This window comes from Coregonus lavaretus, assembly GCF_964263955.1.
Source record: "Coregonus lavaretus genome assembly, chromosome: 13".
Classification (NCBI taxonomy): Eukaryota; Metazoa; Chordata; class Actinopteri; order Salmoniformes; family Salmonidae; genus Coregonus; species Coregonus lavaretus.
Window position 1 is genome coordinate 1,250,811 of NC_140000.1, and position 20,445 is coordinate 1,271,255.

The following is a 20,445-nucleotide window of genomic DNA, read 5'->3' on the forward strand; positions in this document are numbered from 1 at the left end:
ACATCTTCATCATGTGCCAGAGTCTGGTCTAACGGTCAAAGCCCCCAAATCAGGACCACACATGCCCCCCCCCGGCAAGAGGGGTTTAAGCTCCTCCTCGATCTCTCCTGTCTGTGCCCCTCATCTGTGCCCCAATCATTGTATCTACCTCTCTCTACTCTCCTCCTATCCTGTCAGTTAAACTCTGTCTGTGTGTCTCCCCTCAGCGTGTGAGGAGGCTGAGTCCTGTGCTGTGGTGTCAGTGGAGCGGACCGAATCGGCTGTCCGCTGTGTCCTCTACCCAGACACCCTGGCCTGTGCCCCCTCCACTACCACCACCACTGGAGGTCAGGACTGTCGGCTGGTCATCAGAGAGTCAGCTCTCCAGGTCTATCTCCACAAAGGTGGGCAACATCCCTGACCCCTGACCCTGGCTCATTATACATCCCTGACCCCTGACCCTGGCTCACTATACATCCCTGAACCCATGTCTCACTATACATCCCTGACCCCTGACCCTGGCTCACTATACATCCCAGACCCCTGACCCTGGCTCACTATACATCCCTGACCCCTGACCCTGGCTCACTATACATCCCTGACCCCTGACCCTGGCTCACTATACATCCCTGACCCCGGCTCACTATACATCCCTGACCCTTGACCCTGGCTCACTATACATCCCTGACCCCTGACCCTGGCTCATTATACATCCTTGACCCCTGACCCTGGCTCACTATACATCCCTGACCCCTGAACCCATGTCTCACTATACATCCCAGACCCCTGACCCTGGCTCACTATACATCCCTGACCCCTGACCCTGGCTCACTATACATCCCTGACCCCTGACCCTGATCACTATACATCCCTGACCCCTGACCCTGGCTCACTATACATCCCTGACCCCTGACCCTGGCTCACTATACATCCCTGACCCCTGACCCTGGGTCACTTTCTGTATGCCCTCTCTCATAGAATATATTCTCAGTCAATTTAGCTGGTAAAGGACTAATGGCTAAATAGAAAGACATGTCTTTACCTGCTCTAGACACAGAGAGTTCTGAAAGACATGTCTTTACCTGCTCTAGACACAGAGAGTTCTGAAAGACATGTCTTTACCTGCTCTAGACACAGAGAGTTCTGAAAGACATGTCTTTACCTGCTCTAGACACAGAGAGTTCTGAAAGACATGTCTTTACCTGCTCTAGACACAGGGAGTTCTGAAAGACATGTCTTTACCTGCTCTAGACACAGAGAGTTCTGAAAGACATGTCTTTACCTGCTCTAGACACAGAGAGTTCTGAAAGACATGTCTTTACCTGCTCTAGACACAGAGAGTTCTGAAAGACATGTCTTTACCTGCTCTAGACACAGAGAGTTCTGAAAGACATGTCTTTACCTGCTCTAGACACAGAGAGTTCTGAAAGACATGTATTTACCTGCTCTAGACACAGAGAGTTCTGAAAGACATGTCTTTACCTGCTCTAGACACAGAGAGTTCTGAAAGACATGTCTTTACCTGCTCTAGACACAGAGAGTTCTGAAAGACATGTCTTTACCTGCTCTAGACACAGAGAGTTCTGAAAGACATGTCTTTACCTGCTCTAGACACAGAGAGTTCTGAAAGACATGTCTTTACCTGCTCTAGACACAGAGAGTTCTGAAAGACATGTCTTTACCTGCTCTAGACACAGAGAGTTCTGAAAGACATGTCTTTACCTGCTCTAGACACAGAGAGTTCTGAAAGACATGTCTTTACCTGCTCTAGACACAGAGAGTTCTGAAAGACATGTCTTTACCTGCTCTAGACACAGAGAGTTCTGAAAGACATGTCTTTACCTGCTCTAGACACAGAGAGTTCTGAAAGACATGTCTTTACCTGCTCTAGACACAGAGAGTTCTGAAAGACATGTCTTTAGCTGTTCTAGACACAGAGAGTTCTGAAAGACATGTCTTTACCTGCTCTAGACACATAGAGTTCTGAAAGACATGTCTTTAGCTGTTCTAGACACAGAGAGTTCTGAAAGACATGTCTTTACCTGCTCTAGACACAGAGAGTTCTGAAAGACATGTCTTTACCTGCTCTAGACACAGAGAGTTCTGAAAGACATGTCTTTACCTGCTCTAGACACAGAGAGTTCTGATGACTGCTGCTAATGTGTCTAGTGTTTGAAGAAATAGAGATATTTATTGGTGGATTAGGCAATCACTGCAGCCTAGTTATTGTAATGATCATTATTATTATAAAGCATTATTTATCTTCCAAGAGGTGCTGAAGGAGTTTTACAGCTGGGTGATTCCAGTGCAGACAGTGTCTCCATCCCAAATGTCACCCTGTTCCCTTTATAGTGCACTACGTTTGACCAGGGCCCATAGTTGTCAGTGTCAGTCCAGGCTTCCCTCTGACTGATGGTTATTTATTCTGTGGGATCCAGAACTGAAGGCAGAGTTGACGTCAGTGTTTATCCCGGCTCACGGAACACTCCAGGGAGAGGCCGGGACAACGCTGCTCGGGTCAGACAGGAAGACAGTCAGACAGTTCTTGGGAGTTCCGTACGCTCGTCCACCTATGAGAGCGCTCCGTTTCGCCCCCCCACAGCCTGCTGAATGGAGTGGCACATGGAACGCCACGATTACCAGGTAAACAATGACTGTGGAGGTAGAAATGTTTTAAAGATGCGTTATAAAGGTTTTCTATAATTTCCTCCAATAGTTTTGAAAGTAGCGTTCACGAGCCAAAACGGGTCCCCGAAAATTCTATGATATGTTACATCCTGCAACAAGATAAAAATACATATTTGCAGTGTGCTTTGTATTCTATATAAGCCTCATGACCCATATCAAGTTTTATTTTAGATGTTTTTTCCATATGTGTGTGTGTGTGTCTTATAATATTTGTATGTCTGTCTGCCTGTGAGTGTTTGTCTGTTAGTTACATTTTTGCACCACATGCAGTGTGTTAATGTCTCCTATAATCTTGTTGTTGTGGATGTTTCCCATGGCAGACCCAGTTGTCTGCAGCCTGGAGCTGTAGCGTCATCAGCCACCAGTGAGGACTGTCTGTACCTCAACATCTTCGTCCCCAGTGGCATCGTAAGTCACATTGTACCTATTGAGAACTTTGTTGCACTAGAAGCCCTGTTGACCTCTCCTTTACTAAACCTTAGACACCTCAAACACCACTACACTGCTGGTCCCTCAGATTGACCATTGGTCTGCCATGTCATTCCTGTTCTTGTATTTCCCTCTGACAGAGAGGGAGTGCAGCGGTCCTGGTGTTCTTCCATAACCCGTCTGGAGCAGCCAGCCATGACACACCATCTCTACTGGACGGCTCCTACCTGGCTGCCGTCGGCAACATCGTCGTGGTTACCGTCAACACCAGGGTTTCAGCATTCGGATTCCTCAGCACAGGTGCTCCCCTTAACACACGTCAGTAGCAGCATTTAATGAGCTTATAGGTTATATGCTTTCAAAAGTCACGAGTGCTGCCTTCTAAAGCTGAACCCACAATTCGATCTGAGAGTGCTGCTGAAATGGCATTGCACTGTTGAAATAAGTTAATGTTAAAGTAGTAGGAAGATAGTGGAAATGAAGTTAGAATCAGGTCATGATGAATGTTAAGGGGAGAGGATGACATCATGTTTACTGTTGGTATTCTGCTGCTGTGGTGGGCTTAGAGGGGCCGGAGGGGGAGAGAGAGAGGGGGAGAGAGAGCGAGGCGAGGGAGGGAGGGAGGGAGGGAGGGAGGGAGGGAGGGAGAGAGAAAAAAATCTCTGCTGATGGTGTGTTCTGTGCTGATGTGGCACTGAGAGGGAGGAGTGACACTCTCTCTCTCGCCAAAGTCAGCCAGCCGCAGCACGCAGCTGGCACACTCAGAGACATGTGGAAGGACTGTGTGTGTGTGTTCAAATTTCAACTTTATTATCCTAGACGGCACTTTCTGTTTTAGTGTATGATGTATAGTCTTGGTGATAGGAGCCCTCAGCTAGCAATTCTATAAGACCCTGCAACACAGCAACACCTACTAAACTACTGGTCTCCCTCAGCTAGCAACTCTAGAAAACACAGCAACACCTACTAAAGCACTGGTCCCCCTCAGTTAGCAACTCTAGAAAACACAGCAACACCTACTAAAGCACTGGTCCCTCCCAGACAGTTCTTCTATAAAGCCCTGCAACACAGCAACACCTACTTACTAAAGCACTGGTCCCAGATATCTCTCCAAAATCCAATCAAATCTAATCAAATTGTATTTGTCACATGCGCCGAATACAACAGGTGTAGACCTTACAGTGAAATGCTTACTTACAAGCCCTTAACCAACAATGCAGTTTTAAGAAAGAATACAAAAAAAAAAAAGAAAGACTTTGGAATGTTGTAAGCTTTGTGTTTGCTGTTGCTGAATGTATTCACGTTTGTACCAGGCTCTTGTAAAATGATATTTGAAATCCATTCGTTTCTTGGTCCATTTTGAGTGGGTAATTAGTGGCTTTTGGACCCCAATTGGAATAAAAAGATGTTGTTTGTATATTTTGGAAATGATGTAGACAATAACACAAGTCATAACCAAAGACCATATTACGTTATATACGTTTATCTCTTGAATGGACTTTACTCCTGAAACTGTAGATGAAATAACAGCAATGTGAACTCTGAATGCCTCTAGGCTCCACAGCCCTGCCAGGCAACGCTGGTCTCCAGGACCAGGTAGCAGCTCTGAAGTGGGTCCAGGAGAACATTGAGGCGTTCGGAGGTGACCCCAGGCTGGTGACGGTGGGGGCAGAGCGGAGCGGAGCCGATGTGGCCAGCCTACATCTGACCTCTCCCTCCTCACGTGGTCTCTTCAACAGGATGCTGCTCATGGTAAGCTGACCTGTGACCCTGATCCTCACTGACCTTTACTAAGAGTCCCAAATGGCACCCTATTCCCTATATAGTGTACTGCTTTTGACCAGAGCCCTATCAAAAGTAGTGCACTCTATGGGAAATAGGGCTATTTTGGATGTGTTACTAAGCCGTTATGTGTAAGTAATGTTATTACAGTAACGGTCTTAACCATTCCATCTGTTTATAACTAGTTTAGGGTGTCAAACAGTAACACCCTTGTGTTAATGGTACGAATGTCACTGATCATGCAGTGTGACAGCCATCACAGTTTTCTTCTACGTTCACGGTATAGTCCAGTAGGGTATGTCCTCTCTATACAGCAGGATATGTCCTCTCTATACAGCAGGATATGTCCTCTCTATACAGCAGGATATGTCCTCTCTATACAGCTGGATATGTCCTCTCTATGCAGCTGGATATGTCCTCTCTATACAGCAGGATATGTCCTCTCTATACAGCAGGATATGTCCTCTCTATACAGCTGGATATGTCCTCTCTATACAGCAGGATATGTCCTCTCTATACAGCAGGATATGTCCTCTCTATACAGCAGGATATGTCCTCTCTATACAGCAGGATATGTCCTCTCTATACAGCAGGATATGTCCTCTCTATACAGCAGGATATGTCCTCTCTATACAGCAGGATATGTCCTCTCTATACAGCTGGATATGTCCTCTCTATACAGCAGGATATGTCCTCTCTATACAGCAGGATATGTCCTCTCTATACAGCTGGATATGTCCTCTCTATACAGCTGGATATGTCCTCTCTATGCAGCTGGATATGTCCTCTCTATACAGCTGGATATGTCCTCTCTATACAGCAGGATATGTCCTCTCTATACAGCAGGATATGTCCTCTCTATACAGCTGGATATGTCCTCTCTATACAGCAGGATATGTCCTCTCTATACAGCAGGATATGTCCTCTCTATACAGCTGGATATGTCCTCTCTATACAGCTGGATATGTCCTCTCTATACAGCTGGATATGTCCTCTCTATACAGCAGGATATGTCCTCTCTATACAGCAGGATATGTCCTCTCTATACAGCAGGATATGTCCTCTCTATACAGCAGGATATGTCCTCTCTATACAGCTGGATATGTCCTCTCTATACAGCTGGATATGTCCTCTCTATACAGCTGGATATGTCCTCTCTATGCAGCTGGATATGTCCTCTCTATACAGCAGGATATGTCCTCTCTATACAGCTGGATATGTCCTCTCTATGCAGCTGGATATGTCCTCTCTATACAGCAGGATATGTCCTCTCTATACAGCAGGATATGTCCTCTCTATGCAGCTGGATATGTCCTCTCTATACAGCAGGATATGTCCTCTCTATACAGCTGGATATGTCCTCTCTATACAGCTGGATATGTCCTCTCTATACAGCAGGATATGTCCTCTCTATACAGCAGGATATGTCCTCTCTATACAGCAGGATATGTCCTCTCTATACAGCAGGATATGTCCTCTCTATACAGCAGGATATGTCCTCTCTATACAGCAGGATATGTCCTCTCTATACAGCAGGATATGTCCTCTCTATACAGCAGGATATGTCCTCTCTATGCAGCTGGATATGTCCCCTCTATGCAGCAGGATTTGTGTCCATACATTAAGCCCATATCCAGTCTTAAGAGTTCAGATGGATGGCTTGTGCGTACTCCCCCTCCTCTTCCAGTGCTGTAGTGCTGAGTCCGTGACCGGGAGGCACACACACAGTGTTCCTCGTCTTCCTCCTCCTCCAGCTGCTCATCTTCCTCTCCTTCCTCATGTCCCCCAGAGACATGTAGGAGGAGACTGTGTTCCGCAAGCCAAAGCTGAGCATAGAGTCTCTGTTGCCAGGGTAACGATGAGGCTGGTCTGTCAGCTCCGAGCTGGGGTTAGAATAGATGTGATGCAGCGTTAGTATATGGAGTTAGCCTGTTATCTATCCCTGATAAAGTACATTGAAAGCTAAACTCCAAACTAAGCTCAAACCATATGTAATTGTCAGAATCCATGAAACTCCCAGAGAGGGGTGGTGACAGATACAGATGGATGGAGAGAAACAAGGTTGGAGAGAGAGGGATGAAATTTGGAGACAGAGAGATGAAGGTTGGAGAGAGAGGGATGAAGGTGTTAACCATTGGATGGAGAGAAACAAGGTTGGAGAGAGAGGGATGAAGTTTGGAGACAGAGAAATTAAGGTTGGAGGGAGAGAGGGATGAAGGTTGGAGAGAGGGATGAAGGTAGAGAGAGAGGGATGAAGGTGAGAAGAGAGATGAAGGTGGAGAGAGAGGGATAAAGATTGGAGAGAGGGATGAAGGTAGAGAGAGAGGGATGAAGGTGGAGAGAGAGGGATGAAGGTAGAGAGAGAGGGATGAAAGTGGAGAGAGAGGGATGAAGGTGGAGAGAGAGAGATGAAGGTGGAGAGAGAGAGATGAAGGTGGAGAGAGAGAGCTGAAAGTTGGAGAGAGAGCTGAAGATTGAAGAGAGAGGGATAAAGGTTGGCGAGCGAGGGATGAAAGTGTGAGAGAGGGATGAAGGTTGGAGAGGGATGAAGGTTGGAGAGGGATGAAGGTTGGAGAGGGATGAAGGTTGGAGAGGGATGAAGGTTGGAGAGGGATGAAGGTTGAAGAGAGAGGGATGAAAGTGGAGAAAGAGGGATGAAAGTTGGAGAGAGAGGGATGAAGGTTGGAGAGGGATGAAGTTTGGAGAGGGATGAAGGTTGGAGAGGGATGAAGGTTGGAGAGGGATGAAGGTTGGAGAGAGAGGGATGAAAGTGGAGAAAGTGGGATGAAAGTTGGAGAGAGAGAGATGAAGGTTGGAGAGAGAGAGATGAAGGTTGGAGAGAGAGAGATGAAGGTTAGAGAGAGGGATGAAGGTTGGAGAGAGGGATGAAGGTGAGAGGGATGAAGATGCAGAGAGAGGGAAAGAGAGGTAAACGTTAGAGGAAGAGGTACCTGTTGACATCTTTCCAGTCAAAATTGTTGTGCATCACCACATGGGGCGCCTGGGAGGCCAGGTTGAGGTTGCCATTGGTTACAGCCTGACAGGGGGTGGTGAGGAGACAGCACAGGCCATCTGCACAATCTGTCAAAGAGGAGGGGCCACTTTCTTTACCAGAAACCATACACAGCTATCCTGTGGTTATAACCAGTTAGCTACCATAAACAGTGACTAAAATGTAAATGTACAAGGACACATTAATGGCACAAGGAGAGCACTAGAATTGAATGTCTTCCACATCCACAAAATAGCCTACTTCACAAATGTACTTCCACTACAGTCGACAGCTCTTATGACTCCACTTAGTTACTGAATATAGCATAGCATTACAGTGCATTGGAGTTGGTGTGGCTTGAAAGAGTCAATAATTCCACGTTAGAAAGTAATAACTACCATACCAGTGGTGTCATGAGTTCTAAAATAATGAATGGTTCCAGCCCTTATAATAATGCTGTACTTGTCAGCTTATCTTTCCTATAAATAGTTTCCATAGAGTCTACATGTGTATGGCTTTAATGTCAGAATGTAATATTCATCAGATATGTTAGCGTCCTGGAAAAACCTATTTTTTAAAAAGAAAAGGGGAAAAAAAGAAATGTATTTTCAGATATGACTATTGCCAGACATATTGCCTTTAATCATGAACCTTTCACAGATCATGGAGGGGGATGACTGCTTTAATCATGAACCTTTCACAGATCATGGAGGGGGATGACTACTATAATCATGAACCTTTCACAGATCATGGAGGGGGATGACTACTTTAATCATGAACCTTTCACAGATCATGGAGGGGGATGACTACTATAATCATGAACCTTTCACAGATCATGGAGGGGGATGACTACTTTCAATTTATGTATTTTTTTTTAATCTACAAAAAAGTGAGAAACAAGGTTTTTCAAGGACACCGATGAATAGATTTGGACTAAATATCCACGATTATGTCCCCATGGATTGTTATTTACCAGAGTAGTGGTTGACAAGGTCCTCCAGACACTGGAAGGTCAGACCAGGTGAGATGTAGTACCAGTTGTTGGGAAGGCGGATGATGCGATAGTGTACCATAGCCCTGTGACGTACAGACAGGGTATACACACCTACAACACCACCCAGTCAAAGAAAAACAATACATTATTGAATCCGTATAAAGTGGGTTGATTTTGGTTGATCATTTTAGTAGTTGACGTGAGAAAATGTATTGGCAGCCCTGTAGTCTAGTTTAGACAAAAGGCTTTATAACACCAACTTTTATATATATACCATTTATTTACGCCATTTAGCGGTCACCTTTATCCAAAGTGACTTACAGTAGTGCTTGCATACCCACAAACCTCGCGTTGCAAGTACAATGCCCTACAAACGGAGCCACGCAGGACCACCACAGGACCACCTAAGATCCATTTAAGTTACTGTGCAGACATCTCTAGGCCACTCACCTTTTTGACTTTCTCTTATCATGAAGGAGCCAGCTCTGTTTCCGGGCAGACGAAGCAGTTCCTCTGCTTTGGGTCGGGCCACCCCTTCAAACAACCAGCTAAATGAATACAGATTAAAGTTCAACCATTATCATCAAGCATGCACTTTAATGCCTTAGAACCTCCCCTAAAACAACCAGCTGTGAATAAAGATTAAAACATTATCACTAGCCATTTGAATCACCTTGTGATAGCCTTTACCTTTTCAGAATACCAAGCATTAAAGCATTATCGTCAGTTATGCACTTTTATGCCTTAAAGGCAGATGACATGGCACTGGACTAGGAAAGTGTCAGGTTAGTATATGTAGCAGGCAGATTACATGGCACTGGACCAGGAAAGTGTCAGGTTAGTATATGTAGGAGGCGGATGACATGGCACTGGACCAGGAAAGTGTCAGGTTAGTATATGTAGCAGGCAGATGACATGGCACTGGACCAGGAAAGTGTCAGGTTAGTATATGTAGCAGGCGGATGACATGGCACTGGACCAGGAAAGTGTCAGGTTAGTATATGTAGCAGGCAGATGACATGGCACTGGACCAGGAAAGTGTCAGGTTAGTATATGTAGCAGGCAGATGACATGGCACTGGACCAGGAAAGTGTCAGGTTAGTGTATGTAGCAGGCGGATGACATGGCACTGGACCAGGAAAGTGTCAGGTTAGTATATGTAGCAGGCAGATGACATGGCACTGGACCAGGAAAGTGTCAGGTTAGTATATGTAGCAGGCAGATGACATGGCACTGGACCAGGAAAGTGTCAGGTTAGTATATGTAGCAGGCGGATGACATGGCACTGGACCAGGAAAGTGTCAGGTTAGTATATGTAGCAGGCAGATTACATGGCACTGGACCAGGAAAGTGTCAGGTTAGTATATGTAGCAGGCAGATGACATGGCACTGGACCAGGAAAGTGTCAGGTTAGTATATGTAGCAGGCGGATGACATGGCACTGGACCAGGAAAGTGTCAGGTTAGTATATGTAGCAGGCAGATGACATGGCACTGGACCAGGAAAGTGTCAGGTTAGTATATGTAGCAGGCAGATGACATGGCACTGGACCAGGAAAGTGTCAGGTTAGTATATGTAGCAGGCAGATGACATGGCACTGGACCAGGAAAGTGTCAGGTAGGTTAGTGTTGCAGTGAGTTCACCCACCCGTGATAGACCTTGGCCACATGGTTGTTGGGGATGTAGTTCTCATATCCTGTTTGGACAGAACAAACCCTCCACCAGTAACCCTCCCTGACAGAAGACAAGAAGGAAGGAGAGTGAGTCCCAAATAGCATTTAGTTCACTATAGGCCAATAGGGCTCTGGTCAAAAGAATTGGCCAGATTTGATCCCTTTCTCTGTCAGTCTAGTCAAACAGATCAGCTCTAAGAAGAGGTAGTGTTGTGTTGAGGTACTGAATGTGGAGGACTAGGCCTGCGTCCCAAATTGCCCCCTAGTCCCTGTATAGTGCACTACTTTTGACCAGGGCCCATTGCACTCTATTCCCAAAAGGGCTCTGGTCAAAAGTAGTGCACTATATAGGGAATAGGGTGCCATTTGGGACACAGTCCTTAGATTCAGTTGGGTTCAGTCACTCACTCTGCCAGGAGTCTCAGTCTCTCTCCTATCCTGAAGAGAGGCACACTGACGTCTGCTGAGGGGTAGTCCGACAGGACTACCAGGGTATCACTGATGTCTGCTGAGGGGTAGTCCGACAGGACTCCCAGGGTATCACTGACGTCTGCTGAGGGGTAGTCCGACAGGACTCCCAGGGTATCACTGACGTCTGCTGAGGGGTAGTCAGACAGGACTCCCAGGGTATCGTTGTCTGGCAAGAAGGGAAACCATAATGATTAATAATATACACAGTCATTTGTAATGGTAAAGTCATACAGATATACAGTACGTACAGAATGTTTTAATTCTATATTTCTGGTTAAAGTCTTCTCTTTATAGTGGCTCAGTGTGAAAAACAGTCCCCTCCTGTGCCAGTCTGGCCCAGCGGGAACTAGTGGTGGTTATTTAAGCAGAGGGAGGACAACGTTTTTATTTAATGAGCATGGCCTTATTTGGCAATAAATTAATAAAACCAAAAGCTTACCTTGACTTGGAAGAGTTCCAGTGTTGGATAGCCACTGCCAGCTAGCTAACATAGCATAATCTCTGTTTGAGCCGGGTGTTTGAGTAGGATAAACTAGCTAGCTGCATTCGCTAGCTAAGGAAGTGAAAGTGAAAAACATACTACACATTTTTGAATAAATTAATTTGTTCAACACTGTTCAACTATTGTCTTTCTCTCTCTTTGAGTCAGCTACTCACCACATGTTATGCACTGCAGTACTAGCTAGCGGTAGCTTATGCTTTCAGTACTAGATTCATTCTCTGATCCTTTGATTGGGTGGACAACATGTCAGTTCATGCTGCAAGAGCTCTGATAGGTTGGAGGACGTCCTCCGGAAGTTGTCATAATTACTGTGTAAATCTATGTAAGGGGGTGAGAACCTCTAATGGTTATCTACTGTGGAGTGCATAATGTACGAGGTGACTGTAGTTCATCGTCATAGCTGATGTAACCAATGGGAAAACGCCATGTACTGGTGTACTATCTTAATTTGACCGGTTTCTCACAGCAGGAAAAGAATCCTTCAGCAACAGGAAATGTAAATTATTGTGTGGATTATAATTAATGGACATTTTTGTAGGGGTTGATACATTTTTAGTTAGGAAAAATCAAGTCTGACATTTTAAAATGGAAATTACAAACGAAGAAGCATTTTTAAAACTTAGAATACACAACAATTAGTATTTCCTTCTGCAAAGGAAAATTCTCTGCGACAACAGAGTGATCAAATTAAGAGAGTACATCTGTACAGTATCTCCCAATCACTAGCGAAAGCAGACGTGTTATCAGGTCGTCCATATCACATGAAGATTATATTATTTTTCCATTCAGTCAGCAGCTCTTGCGCGGTCATTTCAAGACGCTAAACGCTCACACACTGATGCTGTTACAAAAACATAAAAAAAAAAAATGTTTTTGTATGTTTGTTTTTACATAGGAGTACATGTTGTTACAAGTCAGGGAGTAGGGAAGTAGGATACTGTTCAGAATTTAATTTAATGAAGAAATATGTTTTATATTACATCATGGTCCATTAAAAAGCATGTTGGTAGAGGTGCTGACGGACTGAATAGTAAACTGTCTACAACAGAAAGTTCTACACTGTATATATACTCCCAACAATATACTCCCAACAATTTAATTGGTAAACTAAATATAGCAAATATTGCGTGGTGATCATTTGACCTAATTCTAAATTATTTTCTTCATTTATAAGCTTGCGGTAGTTTGGCTACAGTTTGCATGAGAGGAGCCTTATTTATTTTGGGTGACATTATGCAAATGTTTACACATGCACAGAGCATGACAGGGCCAGTACAGCTTATGAAAACAGTGTCAGTCTACCAAGTCAGTCCACCCTTACTTAACAAGTACATTAAATTAACTATTGCCCATTAAAGAGGCAATCTGCGATTCTGAACTTTTAAATGAATTAATATATAGCCATTCTTGAATAATTTTTATTTATTTTGCCCCTTTAACAGGATCCTTTCATTAACAAAACAATAATTACCTAAATACAGGCTTCCTTAACCAGAGAGACTTACTTCTCAGAGAGGGGTCAGAGCTGGTGTTGGTGTCATCCCCATTCGCTGGCATAGAGACTGGGCTGGTCCTGACGTTCCCCATGTCTGGTCAGAGAGCCTTGTTGTTCATTTGGATGCAGGAATAAAGTGCTGGGAAGCAGCAGTGCTATGCATGCGTGCCTCTCATTCCTTTATCTCACTATTTAGCCCAGCACTGGTATTCTCAAATTGAGGATATCGATATCATCCTCCTTTCTTCAGAGAGCCTAACAACACCAGCCTGTAGCAGCCTCAGCCGTTGTACCTAATACAACCCCATATTTGGTACAATATAACCTGAATTAGCTTAGCATGATGCTACAGTACTGTATAACGGTGATAAGCAGCAGCTTATCTGTCTATTCTATGCATCCTGCCAATCTGTTTTTGTTTAGCTTATCTTGTCACTTCCTCCCTAATGGGGAAGTTGAGTGTAGCTTGTTTTTCACCACATTTTTCCACTCCTGAAATAGACTAATCACCACAGGACAGTAGCTAATAGATTATAGACTAATCACCACAGGACAGTAGCTAATAGATTATAGACTAATCACCACAGGACAGTAGCTAATAGATGATAGACTAATCACCACAGGACTTTAGCTAATAGATTATAGACTAATCACCACAGGACAATAGCTAATAGATTATAGACTAATCACCACAGGACAGTAGCTAATAGATTATAGACTAATCACCACAGGACAGTAGCTAATAGATTATAGACTAATCACCACAGGACAGTAGCTAATAGATTATAGACTAATCACCACAGGACAGTAGCTAATAGATTATAGACTAATCACCACAGGACAGTAGCTAATAGATTATAGACTAATCACCACAGGACAGTAGCTAATAGATTATAGACTAATCACCACAGGACAGTAGCTAATAGATGATAGACTAATCACCACAGGACAGTAGCTAATAGATTATAGACTAATCACCACAGGACAGTAGCTAATAGATGAGACTAATCACCACAGGACAGTAGCTAATAGATTATAGACAGCATGCAAATAAACACTTTATCTATTATTTCTAACATTAGACGTCATTCCATTTTGGAACTAAAAATGCATAGCTATCAATAATAATCATTTTCAGTCTATGCTTATTTGTGTTGACTAGTAGAGAGACAGTATTAATTGCAAATGCCTTTGAAGTTCTGAGTGGTTCTCTTTCTCTCTTCTTTCACTCGGGTGAGATTAAACCATGACATTGAGTGGTTCTCTGACTCTGTCCCTCTTTTCTCTCCCCAGGGTGGCTCTGTGTTCTCCCCTGCCTCAGTGCTGAGTGGTTCTCTGACTCTGTCCCTCCTCTCTCTCTCTCTCTCTCTCCCCAGGGTGGCTCTGTGTTCTCCCCTGCCTCAGTGCTGAGTGTATCCAAGGCCCAGAGGCAGGCTGAGGCTCTGGCCCGGGAGCTGGGCTGTCCCCCCTCTGACCCAGAACAGCTGGCCTCCTGCCTGAGAGCAGCACCAGCACAGGACCTCAACGCTGCCCAGACTAAGGTACTGTTGGCCTTGTAGACCCAGACCAAGGTACTGTTGGCCTTATAGACCCAGACCAAGGTACTGTTGGCCTTGTAGACCCAGACCAAGGTACTGTTGGCCTTATAGACCCAGACCAAGGTACTGTTGGCCTTATAGACCCAGACCAAGGTACTGTTGGCCTTATAGACCCAGACTAAGGTACTGTTGGCCTTATAGACCCAGACTAAGGTACTGTTGGCCTTATAGACCCAGACCAAGGTACTGTTGGCCTTATAGACCCAGACCAAGGTACTGTTGGCCTTATAGACCCAGACTTATAGACCCAGACTAAGGTACTGTTGGCCTTATAGACCCAGACTAAGGTACTGTTGGCCTTATAGACCCAGACCAAGGTACTGTTGGCCTTATAGACCCAGACCAAGGTACTGCTGGCCTTATAGACCCAGACCAAGGTACTGTTGGCCTTATAGACCCAGACCAAGGTACTGTTGGCCTTATAGACCCAGACTTATAGACCCAGACTAAGGTACTGTTGGCCTTATAGACCCAGACTAAGGTACTGTTGGCCTTATAGACCCAGACCAAGGTACTGTTGGCCTTATAGACCCAGACCAAGGTACTGTTGGCCTTATAGACCCAGACTAAGGTACTGTTGGCCTTATAGACCCAGACTAAGGTACTGTTGGCCTTATAGACCCAGACCAAGGTACTGTTGGCCTTATAGACCCAGACTAAGGTACTGTTGGCCTTATAGACCCAGACTAAGGTACTGTTGGCCTTATAGACCCAGACCAAGGTACTGTTGGCCTTATAGACCCAGACTAAGGTACTGTTGGCCTTATAGACCCAGACCAAGGTACTGTTGGCCTTATAGACCCAGACTAAGGTACTGTTGGCCTTATAGACCCAGACTAAGGTACTGTTGGCCTTATAGACCCAGACCAAGGTACTGTTGGCCTTATAGACCCAGACTTATAGACCCAGACTAAGGTACTGTTGGCCTTATAGACCCAGACTAAGGTACTGTTGGCCTTATAGACCCAGACCAAGGTACTGTTGGCCTTATAGACCCAGACTTATAGACCCAGACTAAGGTACTGTTGGCCTTATAGACCCAGACTAAGGTACTGTTGGCCTTATAGACCCAGACTAAGGTACTGTTGGCCTTATAGACCCAGACCAAGGTACTGTTGGCCTTATAGACCCAGACTTATAGACCCAGACTAAGGTACTGTTGGCCTTATAGACCCAGACTAAGGTACTGTTGGCCTTATAGACCCAGACCAAGGTACTGTTGGCCTTATAGACCCAGACTTATAGACCCAGACTAAGGTACTGTTGGCCTTATAGACCCAGACTAAGGTACTGTTGGCCTTATAGACCCAGACCAAGGTACTGTTGGCCTTATAGACCCATACTAAGGTACTGTTGGCCTTATAGACCCAGACCAAGGTACTGTTGGCCTTATAGACCCAGACCAAGGTACTGTTGGCCTTATAGACCCAGACTAAGGTACTGTTGGCCTTATAGACCCAGACTAAGGTACTGTTGGCCTTATAGACCCAGACCAAGGAAGGTAGCCTGTTTCTGTAGTGAGGCAGCTTGATGTAGTTTGTGTGTTTGTATTGGTATTGATATGTAGGCTACGTGTGCCTTTTTAAAATTATTATTTTATTTTTAAAAATATTGATGTAGTTCTGTTCTTGTCTGTTAATGTTCTGTATTATGTCATGTTTCATGTTTTGTGTGGACCCCAGGAAGAGTAGCTGCTGCTTTTGGAACAGCTAATGGGGATCCTAATAAAAGACCAAATACCAAAATACCCCCCATTTTTTTTTTTTTTAAACCCCTGGAGAGGACACTAGTCTATCTTCTGTTTCTGTAGCGTTTGGCAGCTTGATGTACCGGTATACCCCCTGGACAGGACGCTAGTCTATCTTCTGTTTCTGTAGCTTCTTTTTGACATTTTTCAATATAATATATCTATTAAAAACACATGCTGTGTTCCCATTCTAACAGGTATCATAGGTTGTATTCCAAATGGCACCCTATTCCCTGTTTAATTCCAAATGGCACCCTATTCCCTGTTTAGTGCACTACTTTTGACTAGGGCCCATAGGGCTCTGGTCGAAAGTAGTGCACTATAAAGGCAATAGATGCTATTTGGGTCATCGTTTTTTTGTTTTTCTGTCAAATGTTCTGTTATCTGTTTCAGTTGCTGTCAGTCAGTGGGCCCCTGCAGGCCTGGGGTCCAGTGGTGGATGGGGTCTCTGTCCAGGGGAAACCCTCCATGGCCCTGATGAATGCACTCTCCCACAGAGCTGACCTCCTGCTGGGCTCCTCCGCAGAGGATGGACTCATCAGCAGGGCCAAGAGGATCAAGGTGAGAACCAGAGATCCTACAATTCATAGGCGTTCTTTATGTATTTCTATGGTGAGAACATTCACTTCTCGTATCGTCCATCTATTTAGTTGTACCTGTTTATTGAGCTTTCCCCATGCTTTAGGATGGAACTGGGGAATTCGGCTTTTTGTTTTTCATATAAGATATATTCTAATGCGTTAACTCCTAGTTCAACTCAGCTAGTGACTACTGTGTTAGCGGTTTGTCCTCATTCATATCAATGCATCCCCAATTATTAGTGTTGATTAGTATTACTATACTCAGCCACATTTCATGTCACCAACTTCTACTTTTCCCCCCTAATGTCTGACGACAGAACTTTGAGGAGCTCCAGGGGCGAGCTGACAGTAAAACAGCGTTCTACGAAGCCCTGTCCAACTCTCTGGGTGGAGACGATGCCAATGCTTTTGTCAAGGCTGCAGCTACCTGGTTCTACTCTATGCAGCACTCTCCCTCTCCTGCTGGTTACAATGTCTTCTCTCAGGCTCTTAACAATGCAACCAGGTGAGAAATGTGCTAAGCACACTACTGTATACAGTATTCATGGAGTTCCAGAATACCTTCCTCTTATTCATAGAATTTAGTGTATCAATATACAGTTCCTGTTTGGAGAAGCAAGCACCATAATAATCTAATCATGTCACAAGATACCATTCTCTGTTCAGTTCTGTGTATTCAGTTATCAGTTCAGTTCGGTTCATTTATTTGGCCTTTTACAGGAATTTGTGTCTTCGCGTTCAAGAGCACTGAGTTCTATACAGTGAGTTCTATACAGTGAGTTCTATACAGTGAGTTCTATACAGTGAGTTCTATACAGTGAGTTCTATACAGTGAGTTATATACAGTGAGTTATATACAGTGAGTTCTATAAAGTGAGTTTTATACAGTGCCTTCAGAAAGTATTCATACCCCTTGACTTATTGTGTTACAGCCTGAATTCAAAATTGTTTAAATTGATATTTTTCCTCACCCATCTACACACAATACCCCATAATGACAAATGTATTGAAAATGAAATACAGAAATATCTTATTTACGTAAGTATTCACACCTGATACACCTTTGGCGGAGATTACAGCTTTGAGTCGTATTGGGTATGTCTGTATCAGCTTTGCACGTCTGGATTTTGAGATTTTCTCCCATTCCTCCAGGCTGATTTTCTCAAAATCTGTTAAGTTATATGGGGAGCGGCGGTGAACAGCAATCTTCAAGTCTTTCCACAGATTTTCAATGGGATTCAAGTCTGGGCTTTGGCTGGGCCACTCAAGGACTTTCACATTCTTGTTCTGAAGCCATTCCAGCATTGCTTTGGCTCTATGCTTGCAGTCATTGTCCTATTAGAACGTAAAGCAGGTTCTCATATAGGATTTGCCTGTATTGCTGAAAAGCATCCCCATAGCATGATGCTGCCACCACCATGCTTCATGGTAGGGATGGTGTTAGACGGGTGATGAGCTGTGCCTGGTTTTCTCCAAACATAGCGCTTTGCATTCAGGCCAAAGAGTTAAATTTTTGTCTCATCAGACCACAGAATCTTTTGCTTTATGCTCTGAGTCTTTCATGTGCCTTTTTGCAAACTCCAGGTGTGCTGTCATTTGCCTTTTTCTCAGGAGTGGCTTCCATCTGGCCACTCTCACATAAAGCCCAGATTGGTGGAGTGCTGTAGAGACAGTTGTCCTTCTGGCAGGTTCTCCCATCTTAGCCAAGGAACTCTGCAGTTTTGTCAGAGTGGTCATTGGGTTCTTGGTCACCTTCCTGACCAAAGTCCTTCTTGTCCGGTTGCTCAGTTTGGTCAAACGGCCAGCTCTAGACAGAGTCTGGGCAGTTCCATATTTTTTCAATTTCCTGATGATGGAGACCACTGTGCTCTTGGAAACGTTCAACACTCTTGAAATTGTTTTATACCCTTCCCCAGATATATGCCTCATCACAACAGTTCCTTAGACTTCATGGTATAGTTTCTGCTCTGACATGCACTGTCAACTGTGGGACCTTATATACACAGGTGTGTTTCTTTCTAAATCATGCCCAAACAATTGAATTGGCCACAGATGGACTCCAATCAAGTTGTAGTGACATCTCAAGGATGATCAAAGGAAATTGGATGCACCTGAGCTCAATTTGGAGTGTCATAGGAAAGGGGTGTGAATACATATGTAAATTAGATATTTCTGTATTTTATTTTTGATAAATTAGCTAACAATTCTTAAAACATGTTTTCACTTTGTCATTATGGGATATTGTGTGTAGATGGGTGAGAACATGTTTTATTTAATCAATACTTTCTGAAGGCCATACAGTGAGTTCTATACAGTGAGTTCTATACAGTGAGTTCTATACAGTGAGTTCTATACAGTGAATTCAAGGCAGTTAGTTTTACGCAGTGCGTTCGGTACAGTGAGTTATATGCAGTGAGTTCTATACAGTGAGTTCTATACAGTGAGTTCTATACAGTGAGTTCTATACAGTGAATTCAAGGCAGTTAGTTTTACGCAGTGCGTTCAGTACAGTGAGTTATATGCAGTGAGTTCTATGCAGTGAGTTCTACGCAGTTAGTTCTACACAGTGAGTTCTACACAGTGAATTCAAGGCAGTTAGTTTTACGCAGTGAGTTCTATACAGTGCAGAGTGAGTAGAGACTCATACCTAGAGTATAGACCTCTTTACACTTATATGTTGCTTTACTGTCATTGACAAACTGGAACAGAGTGTGCATCCCAAATGGCACCCTATTCCCTATATAGTGTACTACTTTCGACCCGAGCCCTGTGGGCCCTGTTCAAAAGTTGTGCACTATAAAGGGAATAGGGTGCCATTTGGGACGCAACACTGAATAACTGGAACAGAGGGTGTTTCACTTGTGGTCCAGAGGAAGGAAACAGCCAGCCAAGTGAAGACTGAAATAACCTGAGGATTTAGAAGAACTGTGTGAGCTGTTTTACTGATAGTGTTAGAAGCAGTGTGTGTAGAAAAGAAAGAAATGTAACCATTCAGAAATAGAACTGCTAGTGCTGTGGCGCAGCCATTTAACTTGGCCCTGCAATGGGACATAGACCAAGCTTTTCACCAGGGATGTGCCATAAGGAAACGTCAGGGCATATATTCATAAAGCGTCTTAGAGAAGGAATGCTGATCTAGGACCAGTTTTGCCTTTTGGATTATAAAATGAATGGATAGATGGAATCTGATTCTATACTGAACAAAAATATAAACGCAGCATGCAACAATTTCAAAGATTTGACTGAGTTACAGTTCATATAAGGAAATCAGTCAATTGAAATAAATAAATTAGGCCTTAAAGTATGGATTTCACATGACTGGGCAGGGGCGCAGCCATAGGTGGGCCTGGGAGGGTACAGGCCCACCCACTTGGCAGCCAGGCCCAGCCAGGACCCCCACCCCAACTGTCAGGTGGATGGGTTATCTTGGCAAAGGGGAAATGCTCACTAACAGGGATGTAAACAAATTTGTGCACAACATTTGAGAGAAATAAGCTTTTTGTGTGTATGAAAC

The 20,445-nt window shown here is 44.2% G+C and overlaps 2 protein-coding genes across 2 annotated transcripts in view; one reads left to right on the plus strand and one right to left on the minus strand.

Annotated features, from left to right (window-relative positions):
- The window catches only part of LOC311139275 (thyroglobulin-like), a gene marked incomplete at both ends in the record, with an annotated part of 54,650 nt that overhangs the window by 28,150 nt on the left and 6,055 nt on the right, over positions 1–20,445 (plus strand). Inside the window, 8 exons of the mRNA XM_084174162.1 lie at positions 207–383; positions 2,418–2,622; positions 2,988–3,075; positions 3,237–3,396; positions 4,652–4,848; positions 14,382–14,546; positions 16,744–16,911; positions 17,249–17,436. Of these exons, the coding sequence (XP_084030288.1) occupies positions 207–383; positions 2,418–2,622; positions 2,988–3,075; positions 3,237–3,396; positions 4,652–4,848; positions 14,382–14,546; positions 16,744–16,911; positions 17,249–17,436 (1,348 nt within the window). The remainder of the gene's footprint in view (positions 1–206; positions 384–2,417; positions 2,623–2,987; positions 3,076–3,236; positions 3,397–4,651; positions 4,849–14,381; positions 14,547–16,743; positions 16,912–17,248; positions 17,437–20,445) is intronic.
- Positions 6,518–13,097, minus strand: LOC311140622 (src-like-adapter; the record flags this gene model as incomplete). The annotated part of the gene is made up of 7 exons (XM_084175754.1): positions 6,518–6,761; positions 7,830–7,959; positions 8,844–8,975; positions 9,315–9,412; positions 10,512–10,598; positions 10,946–11,080; positions 13,012–13,097. The coding sequence occupies 7 exons, from the start codon at positions 13,095–13,097 to the stop codon at positions 6,518–6,520; spliced, it is 912 nt and encodes a 303-aa protein (XP_084031880.1).